General features: G+C 52.5%; 1 protein-coding gene across 1 annotated transcript in view; it reads right to left on the reverse strand.

The window, feature by feature from the left end:
- SCD5 (stearoyl-CoA desaturase 5) overlaps positions 1 to 10,176 on the reverse strand; it is a 154,023-nt gene extending 143,847 nt beyond the window's left edge. Inside the window, exon 1 of the mRNA XM_025887747.2 lies at positions 9,496 to 10,176. Coding sequence (XP_025743532.1) covers positions 9,496 to 9,727 — 232 coding nt within the window. The 5' untranslated portion in view covers positions 9,728 to 10,176. The remainder of the gene's footprint in view (positions 1 to 9,495) is intronic.
- Between the last annotated feature and the right edge of the window lie 450 nt (positions 10,177 to 10,626).

Here is a 10,626-nt window from a genome sequence, read left to right on the forward strand (position 1 = left end):
TTCCAGAGTGGCTGCACCAGCTTGCATTCCCACCAACACTGTAGGAGGGTTCCCCTTTCTCCACATCCCCGCCAACATCTGTCGTTTCCTGACTTGTTAATTTTAGCCATTCTGACTGGTGTGAGGTGGTATCCCCCCGCCCCATTTTAAAGGCAATCTCAGGAAACTTCCACAATCCCAGAAACCTTGCTTACCCCCTCAGTGTCAGATAGTGTATCGAGAGGAATGACCAGCCTCCAAGGCATCCAACAACCACCGCAGGCCATCGATGAAACACTTACCTTAAGTAGGCACTTCACACGCAATGTTTGACTGGAAGGTTTTACACAACAGCTACATGACAATCCTGCTCTAGACATTTCCCCTGTGTCTGCACTTTAAAGCACGGTTTTCTGAAATCTCTAGCCAAAAGCTATGGCTTTGTTTCCTTATCCCCTAGTTAGCAATTTCCCCCTGAGTGTAAGATGGCTCTTTCTAGGTTGTTTGTGCAAATAAAAGGTACTGGCTGGGTGAGGGTAAGTGGACTTTTAAATGCCCTTTTAAGTAAAATTCGAAGCAAGAGAACAGAAATCTGGACATGACTTCATCACCAAGGTTCTGTGTCACTGGAAAGATGAAGAAAGTGACCAACCAAGAAAACTGTCTGTCTGGGCAGGTGTGTCACCGTGGAAAACCTTGGTTAAAAAATATTCTAAGTCACTCGTTTTCCATCTTCTTTTTAATTCACTTCTCCCACAGGGGATTTAGCAAACTTCTCCAGTCCCACCTCAGCCCATAAAAATCCAGCAGAGCAACAGAGTTCTGTAAGCTCCCCAGTAAGGTCAGGGTGACTCACTGGTTGGGCGTAAGTGCAGAGGTGCGTGGAGATTTCTGGGGATTGAGAAAGGCTTCTCGCTCCACAATCCTTCCCCAAAAGTCATATGGGACGTTCTCTAACAGGGGAAAACACATTTTTAAAGTTAAAGAATAAAACTGGGACACCTGGTGGCTCAGTCGGTTAAGCATCTGCCTTCGGCTTGGGTCATGATCCCGGGGTCATGGGATCGAGTCCTGCTTTGGGCTCCTTGCTCAGCGGGGAGCCTGCTTCTCCCTCTGCCTGCCGCTCCCCCTGTTTGTGCTCTCTCTCTTTCTCTCCCTGACAAATACATAAAATCTTTTAAAAAAAAAGAATAAAAATTTATCTTCCCTTAGAAAGAAAGTGATTAAACTCATTCATTTATTTATTCCTTCATCTATTCACCCAACACTGGTATGTTGAGCAGAGGCTGTGTGCCAGGTCCTGGGCAGGCAGGGGCGCCACAGAAGAGCTCAGAGCCTCATGGAAAACGCAAACTTTTACAACTCTAATGACAGCAGGATTTGAGAAAAGCGCGGGTGATGGAAAGTAGTGGGGGAGAGTACGCTACAATATGAAACCAGAGCCTTTTCAGGGAATGGAGGTGACACCAAAGAGGCAAAGTCATGACAGGGAGTGAAGGAAGCCCCTGGGGTAGAGGTGTTGGCTGTCCACAGCCAAGCCATCTTCTTCCTTTGAGCACAGCCGGGGTTTTGTTTGCCTCTTAACCTCCACTCCTTCCAACCCTACCACATGTGGCTGAGTGGCCAACCTTGATCAATCCTCTGCCGATGACCGGTTTAACAAGGCACTTGGGACATAATCCTGCAAGTGAGACTTGAGAAGACATAAGCTGTGAGGCGCCCAGGAAAGATTTTCTCTCTGATGAGACATCAGGAAGGGCCATCCTCCGGGTGCCTGGGTGGCTCAGTCATTAAGCGTACGATCCCAGCGTCCTGGGATCGAGCCCCGCAGCGGGCTCCCTGCTGAGTGGGAGGCCTGCTTCTCTCTCTCCCACTCCCCCTGCTTGTGTTCCCTCTCTCGCTGTGTCTCTCTCTCTCTCTGTCAAAAAAAAAAAAAAAAAAAGGGACATCCTCTGTCTCCTTCTGAAGGACACTGCTGTAACTCCCCTGTGTGGCCCGGCACTCTGGCAACCATCTTATAACCACGAAAAAAACCTAAATTCGACAGGGCCCCCATGACAGAAATAAAACCTGCTCTCTGATGACAGGAGTGCCCTACCTCAGAAGTGCCCTACCTCGGGATTTGTTATCGGTTGAAATTAGAAAATGTCCTTATCATTTAAGCCACTTTAAGTTGAATTTTGTGCTATCTGTGGCCAAAAGCATCCTAACTGATATGATTTACTTCGTAATTTTGTGGAAGGCAGCCCTCCCCTGAGGCCTCCTCACCTTTACCGGTTCATCTGTTAAATAGACAAGCTGAATTCCCAAGGGCCATGCACAGAGCCTTCCTGTTATTTTTCCCCAGCTCTATTCATGAAAATAAAATTAATTTTCTAGCCCATGAATTAAACATTGCTGCTGCCGGCTGAAAAGATTTTAGCAACAGCCTTTTGTTGGCAAGAGAAGCAGGATCCCGACATGTTCTAAAATAAGCTACAAGAAGGCAGAAGGGTAGGAGGGGAGGCAAAGGGGAGGAGGCCATTAAAAGGAAGAAGGAAGGATTGCCAAATCCCACTCATGTCCAGCTTCTCTGAACTGTCAGCCTGTGGCTGGACTTAAGGGAGTGCTTCTCTAACTTTACCCTGCAGATGAATCACCGGGAGATCTTAGGAAAAGGCGGGTCCTGATTTGATAGATCCAGGATGGGGTCCGAACATCTTTATTCCTAACAAGCTCCCAGGTGATGCTGATGCTGCTGGTCCATGGACCACAGGCTGCCGGGATCCACAGAGCCTTCTAACCCATCTTAGTAAGCTGCAGAAATGGGAAGCAGGATGTAGGAAGGAGGACTCACCATGCCTGAAATGAGGGCTAGTGAGAACCAGCTATTGAAACTGGGGTTCAAGGGAGGAAGTAAGATAAGGACAAGCCCCCTACACACATGTACCTTTTAGAAACAAGGAAGAGCAGAGAACAGGGGGAAAAAGCCTGAGGGAGATGCCTCTCCCCATTGGCCCCCTGCTCCAGGTGTGTGCCCCAGGGTCTTTCCTGGAAAACTTCAGACACACTCATCCCACTGGCAAGTGTCTGGTCTAAAAATTTCGCTCCAGACCATTCCATCATAGCAGGAATTGTTGGTGTGTGTGATAGGCTGAGAGGGGAAGGTGAGAGTCAGGTGGACGCAGAAGGGCAGCCTTTCTGTAAGCCCAGTCTCCTGGCCCTGACCACCTCCAGCCTCGCTGGACCATCAGGTCCTTGAACCACCCTGCTCTGTCTGCCTTCCCTCCCCTCAGAGCTCTGCCCCCATGCTTGCCTGTGGCTACAATGCCATTTTATCCAAACCCCTCCCAGGTGCTGTGCAGCTGCCTCCTCCTACGGGGAGCCTCCCCACCTCCCCCAGGCTGGGGCATTCTAACTAAGGCTGCCTCACTCTAATCACTGGTGCGCCTGGCTGTCTCTCCAACTGGTCTCTAAGCACCATGAAGTCCAGGATCACGCCGGCGCCTGGCAGGGAATGGGTAAGTAAGAAATATTATTGGACAAGGGAATTAAATAATGGTTCTCAGCCCAGTTGTGCATCAGAAATATCTGAATGGTAAAAAACAAAACAACACAACAACAACAACAACAACAAAAAACAAAAGAAGAAGAAGAGGGCGGCGCATCCCTCTTAGAGATTCCAATTCAGTAGGTCTAGGTGAGGGCCGAGGCTTCCAAAACTTGTAAAGGATCCCCAAATGATTCTGATGTGCAGCCAATTTTGATGATCACTGGAATGATGGTCAAAAATGAATAAATTCGTGGAGGGATGAATACGTGACCGCATGTGAAACTGTGAGGACCTCCCTCATGGCCACTGGCGCACATAATGAACAAAGGATGGGCATTCGTGAGGAGGACGGCCCGTACCTGCTGTTGGGGCCACCAGCCCATTGCCAGAGGAAAGAAAATCAGAGCCGAAGGCCTTGACCCCATGACCAGCGCTCTCTGACAATGAGTGGGCAGGCTGGAACAAGGCTCAGCCTCCAAAGGGTGAGCTCAACAGAGGGAAGGAGAGGAGGGAAGCGCTACAGGAAAAGTGTGCGGAGGCCCGGGGCTCACATTTCCTCTGTGATGGCTTCCAGGCCAAGTTCTTTTCTTTTTTTTTTTTTTTTAAATTCCAGTATAGTTAACATACAGCGTCATATTAGTCTCAGGTGTACAGTATAGTGATTCAACACTTCCATACATCACCCTGCGCTCATTACAAGTCAGGCCAAGTTCTTTACTGCATTGTTTCATTTCACTCCAGCTGCAGCCTGATGTCCTACTGGGTAGGATTAATTACCCTCATTGTGCACTTGGGGACACTAAGGTGAGCAGGGTGAGTGAGCTGCCCAAGGCTGAACTTGGGGGGCTGTGTTTTGATCCCAGACCCTCACTCCAAAGCCCATCCTCTTAACCTCAAGGCTAAGAAACAGTGTGCGTCCCAGCAGCGACAGGTAGACCACATGCCAGAAACTACAGCATGTCAAAATAAACACTCAATGAGAATAATGTCACCAAAGACGTTGTCGTGTTTTACAAAATCTTTCAAGGAACCACCACGGCTGTTCACGTTTTGTAAATCGATCAATGGCTCTTCCAGGAAATTATCATAATTGTACACCATCCACAAAACTGGATGAGGCAAGAACAAAAGTGTTACAGCAAGGTCATGGTTGAATAGTTGGATTTAAAGGCTATGCCTTATATTTGCGCCACAAGTGCTCCAAGCCCCAGACAGACGATGGAGCCCCCATTGGGGGAGGGGATGCCAGCTGATAGCACTGAGTGTCTACTCTCTGGCGGGTATGTTCACAGGTGCCCCAGTTCTTCAATCACCTTTCAGCACAGTGTTCCTGTCCCGCTTTCATGGACGAGGAAGTGGAGGCTCACAAGCTGGAGGGGACACGTATGAAGTTGAACCAGGGGGAAGTGCGGGGCTTTCCAGCCCTGGTTACTACTCTGCAGCACCACTCATTTCAAGATCACAGGATAGTCTGCAGTGACCTTGACCAGTTTTAGAAAAAAACTGAGTTAATAATGTTAACCTCAGACCTATATTTATGCTTGTTGGGATTGTGAAGCCAGCAAAAGCGTTCTCCATTCTCCGGTTTTGCTGCAGGCCTGCCTTGAGTGAGGAGGCGCTTTGGGCCTGCCCATTTATTAAAAATGCAGGAGTTGCAACAATGGACCGGGAATTACAGGGTTTAAAAGGAAGATTCATTTTTGGTTTTTGGGTTTTTAGTAGTTTGAGCGTTAACATTTCCAAAGCCAAAGCAATCTTTTCCATGCAAGAGAGGCAACAAAGCCAAGTTCTGTGCCAGCTCTGTAGAGTTTGTTGTGCAGCAAGAGGGCCTTTTCCCCTTCTACTGAAGAAAGAGAGCCAGTATCAGGACCAATAATGATGGCAGCTAATAATTATGGAACACCAACCAAGGGCCAGGTACTGTGCTGTGATTTACACATAATCTCAAATTTAGCTCTCACAGCTTCGTGAGCAAGAGGTATAAATACACCCATTTTACAGACAAGAAAGCTGAAGGTTAGAGATGTTAATTTGTCCAAGGTCATGTAGAAGATAAGCAGGAGAGCAGGGATTCACGTTCAGATACGTCTCTCTCCTGAGCCACGCTCACCCTACAAAACCTGGAAGCAAGGCAGAAGTCCGAGGCCAATACCTTCTTGGGGCTTCCCAACAATTTTAGGGACTTGATAGAAAAAGAAGCACAACCCACAAAGACTTCAAGACCATCCCAAGTCCTGGAGGCAGGTAACTCCATGCCTGACAGAGAGCTCCTCTTCGTGCGACTCTCAGAATTGCACAGAATTTGATTGGTGGACCAGCACTCTCCAAACCCCAGCCTCTCTGGATGCTCCCATCCCCCAGATTGTTTTGTTAATCCTTGCCTCCTCTCAGCTTCCTCCCCAGAGGCTAAACCCCACTCCAGAGAGTCCAGCAAGGGCACCAGGGAATTCCTGTACAGACTCAACAATGGTCATGTCTGCCCCCAGGCAGGATGGAGGAAGGGAGCAGAGCAAATGATTGCTTCTCATGCTTCAGCCTTCCAAGGAAGTTGTCCCAAGGTGGGGGGGGGGGGGAGCCATGACATCACCACAGGACACATTTTGGGGCCTCCGATGGCACTTAGAAACCAGAAAAGTCCCTGACATTTCTGGAAACCAATAGCCAGAATGCCTGGAAACAGGCAAGGCCAAGCTCCCTGGAAAGGAGCCCAGGACTCTTAACACCATTACTGCTGCTACTCGCTCCTCTCTTGCACTCATCTTGGGATTCAGGGCATGGACTAACTGTGCCTTTGGCCCCAAACTCTCAAAGCAGGCACTTCTGTGAGATCAGGCCTTCAGGTGAAGATTTGTCTTCCAGCTGGAGTTTGCATTCTGTCCTTGCAACTCATAAACTCATCCCTCAGGTCCTGTGGGAACTGAGAGCATTCTGTTCTGACAGGCTGCCCACTCAGAAAAGTGCAAGTGTAAGAAGGGAAAACAACTTGCTCTGGCCCCAAGGAGAGTCATAAAAAGGTGGGGGACTAGGCAGTAAAGGAGGCTGGACTGAACAACTTGATGGATCTTTCATGGATGACATTTCACCACTCCACAGATTACTCTCCACATGCTGCACACCTAACACAGTCTCGGCTGGGTGCACTGCATCGACGCCTCTTGTTTCCAGGGCAACCTCACCCGGGGTGAAAGGTGGCAAGCAAGGGATGGGCTAAGCCTATTTCCTTAACAACTTAGGTCCCTGAAGTGGATGAGCAGCCTGTTAGTGCATGAACTCAGCCCTAAAGCTAGGCAGAACCAGGGGCAGAGGTGGTGAAACAGGGCATCCAGTGGGGGGGATCGGCGGGTCAAGGCCCCAGGGCTTCCACTTAAAATAACCCTACAGATCCTAGCGCTCAGCACAACAAATCTCAGCTAGTCTCTGTCTCTTTCTTCTCTCACAAGATGCCCATCAGAGAAGATTCATTTGATTGGAATGTATCTAACTCGAAATTTTGGACTTTGAAACTACAACAGCCACCCCTGCTCTTTTTTTCTTTTCTTCTCTTCTCTTTTCTTTCTTTCTTTTTTTTTTTCCCCCTTAGTGATGCAATGAAGCACAGGTAGGGAGAGAATCAAGATTCAGAGAACAGAGCTGATGAAAGGGAGCTGAGGCAGAAGACTATGCAGGGAGGTACAAGAATGGGGTTTGGCATCGTCACCCACAATGGGAAGCCAGATTCCTCAGGATGTGGGCTTCTCCGGGGAAGCTGAAGGCCTTAGGGGCTGAGGTCGGTGTCCTCTGGCCAAGGTCTTTCAGACACAAAGATTCTGTCTTCACCACAGATAACAGCCTGAAAAGTGCAGAGGTGACTCTGCAAGCCTGGAAAGGAGGCCTCGTCCTTGTGGTTCCTGAGGGGGTGCTAGGGTCGGCAGGGTTTGGGGGCTGTAGGGAGCAGAGCCCATGGGTCCTGTGGAGCTCCAGACAAATACAGAAATGGTTTAAGTGCTCACTTCTCCCTGAGTTCTTCTGACACTGTGTTATTAAGGCTCAGCCCCAATTGGCTGGAGGCAGGTGGGCTCTGAGGTCCAGTGGCATAGTTCCAGCCCTGGAAAGGAGCTCCATGGAGGCTGGGGGAAGGAGGAGGGCCATAAGGGCTTTAGCTGATAGTGTGGGGGTATGGCCATGAAGCAATGGCTGAACATCTTACCATCTAGTCATTTGGAGTTAAGGAAAGAAGGAAGACAGAGAATTAAACCAAGACATAATCACAAAGGTGATGGTGAAAAGGACACAAAATTGAGGAGGTGCACTCAATGGGGGAGGCATGAGCAGGGGGCTGCCAAGAGCTTTTAGGGGACTTAAAAAGACTTCAGGGGCAGGTGCCTGGCTGGCTCAGTCCAAAGAGGAGCAAATGACTCTTGATAAAGGGGTTCTGAGTTCCAGCCCCCTGGGCTGCCCGCTGAGCTTACTTGAAGGGGGAAAAAAGGTTCCACAGAATCCCAAAGACTCTCAGCCCTCTCACCATCCATCAAGTCCCCGGTGCCTCTCTCAGCCACACCCCCTAAGAGTTAGGAGGCTCTGGATCCATTTGCTTCCAACAGCAGGGGCTGCAGGGTTTTGAGGGAAGGCTCGCAACTCGAGTGGCCTTTTTTTTTTTTTTAAAGATCTTGTTTTTATTTATTTGACAGAGAGCGACACAGCGAGAGAGGGAACACAAGCAGGGGGAGTGGGAGAGGGAAAGGCGGGCTTCGATCCCAGGACCCCGGGACCATGACCTGAGCCGAAGGCAGACGCCTAACGACTGAGCCACCCAGGCGCCCCTCGAGTGGTCTTTTATCAACCTAGGTATTTGAAGCTGATGCTATACCAAATAAGCTTTGCAGAAAGAAGTCTTCTTATTTTCTTCATTTTCCCTCTGGAAATAAAAGTAAGTTGTGTTTCTCTCTGCCCCCGGTCCTTGGAGATCCCCGAACCTGGAGCTGAAAGGGCTTCCTGGATTACCTCATCAAATTCTCAGCGCAGGGTATCAATGCCTGCGCCTTCTGTCCTGGCTACCGCCCCTGAGGTGACCGAAGCCCAAACCAGTCACTGGGACCAGGGGGACCTGCGGGGTGGTTCAGAGGCCAACGACTTGAGACGTGTAGGGCAGGCACTGAGCCCCCGGGGCGCAGGAAATGGGGAAGAGGGTGGGTGCGGCGGCCCACTCCTGGGCTCCCCCCCACCACCCAGCAAGGCTGGGGGTGCTAGGACGGAGGGTGGTGGGAGGGTCAGAGGTGCGACGACAGACCCGCACTGGCCAGAGAAGGACAGGGCCTGGAGGAAGCTCTGCACGGCCACAGTTACCGCTTGTGCTGGGGGCAGAGCGATCTCGCGGAGGGCTCGGGTTGCTCGCCAAGAAACTTCTGGGACCGTGTAAGTGCAACTGGGCATAGCAGATCACGGAGGGGACAGGGGCAGGGGCCTGTGGGGGCAGGAGAGGAACTGGTTTCTTCCATCTCATGCGTGAAAATCAAGACTGTTTCTGTGCCGGGTCTCTCCACTCTCCTCCACTCCCTTTCTCCTGCTTAACTGGGCCCCAAGGTCCGTGGCCCGTGGAAGAGACTGAGAACCTGAAAGGCGGCAGATGGGAGGGCCGCCGGGACCCGCACGGGCGACACAACCAGCCCGCCTGTCTTCCCTCCGGCGAAGCCCAGTTCAGCCGGCGCCCAGTGTGTCCCCTGGCGCTCCCCTGCGCACAGCGGTGGAGCCGCAGGACTCCGGGTCTCTCCCGCTCGCCATCCAGGAGCCGGCAAATGCGCCTACTCCGCCAGACAGCGGGGGAGCCAGAAGTTGCAAATACCTGGACAGAAATACTAGCCCGTCCCAAAGGCCCGAGAGCTGCAGGTCAAGGGAGCTGGGCGCGTGGGAGAAGCGAGCGGCGAGCAGAGCGGCGGCCGAGGACCCCGCGCGCCCCGGCGCGGCCTCGCCGCGGTGCCCGGGGCACAGGGGGCGCCGGCGGAACTTACCCCAGAGCAGAGTGAGCGGCTTGGCTGTGGGGATAAGCGCCAGGGAGTACACGGCCCCCAAGTGGAGCAGGCTCATCAGGACGACGTTCCTCCAGACGATGTTCTGCCGCGGCTCGCGCGCGCCGGGGCCCTGCTGGCCTCCGCCGTCCTCCGAGCCTTCGACCCTCGCACGGATCTCCTCCTTGGCGTTGCGGAAGGGGACCTGCGCCCCGTCGGCCGCCGGGCCTGGCATGGCTGGGAGAGGTGGGCGCCCGCGGCAGCAGGCAGCAGGCAGGCGCTCGGCAGGCGCGGAGCTCTCCAGTTGGGGGCGGGGGCTTCTGCCTTTTGTTGGGCGGGTGCGGAGGGGAGGTGGTCTCTGCACTCCTGTCCCCGCCTTCTCTTCCCTTCTCTGCTTCCTTCTCTCTTCTTCGGGCTGTCAGCGTGGACTAAGAATGCAAAGCTTGGCGCCCGGCATCTGTTGCTGGCGAATCACCCAAGCGGCTGCCGGGGCCGAACTCGGCTGCGAGGAAGAGGAGGCGAGCGCCGGGGGCGGGAGGGGGCGCGGAGTGGGCGGAGGGCGTGTGGAAAGGGAGCGGGAGGGAGCACCGGGAGGGAGCACCGGGAGGGAGCCGAGGAAGAAAGACCTGCATAGCTACAGCCAATCAGGATCGCCTGTGGGGCTCTTAAAGAGGAAGGCGCCCTCCTGGCCTCCGCAGCCCGGGCTTTCCAGAGCCCGTCGCGCGAGCCCGCTGGGCGGGCGGTTGGCCCCCCTCCGCCCGCGGGTGGTGAGATGGGGCTCTCCCGACAGGGAGCTCACAGCACTTTTGTCGTTTTTGTGTGCTTCTCCAGTGCCAAACAAATACCTTTCCCTTTTGAAATGACTTTTCCCCCCCTTTGGAAGCCACAGTCCGTCCACTCGTGTTGGCGAATTTAAAATACCCGTCTGGAGTCGCAACACGTTAAGGCCCTATCCGAGATGAGAACCAGAGGCCCGCGCATCTGCCGGTTGGTATGGCTCCTCGGGCCGGTGGAGGGATGAAGGCAGCTGCTCAACTTTTAATTAGGCAGCTGCAGCCAGACACACAGTAGATGCTCAGTTAGTGCCTATTAGATGATACATGCACGATTTAGTAGCCAACGGTACCCTGTCCC

This window comes from Callorhinus ursinus, unplaced genomic scaffold (assembly GCF_003265705.2).
Source record: "Callorhinus ursinus isolate GAN/ISIS: 27379988/994484 unplaced genomic scaffold, GSC_fseal_2.0 scaffold4, whole genome shotgun sequence".
NCBI lineage: Eukaryota > Metazoa > Chordata > Mammalia > Carnivora > Otariidae > Callorhinus > Callorhinus ursinus.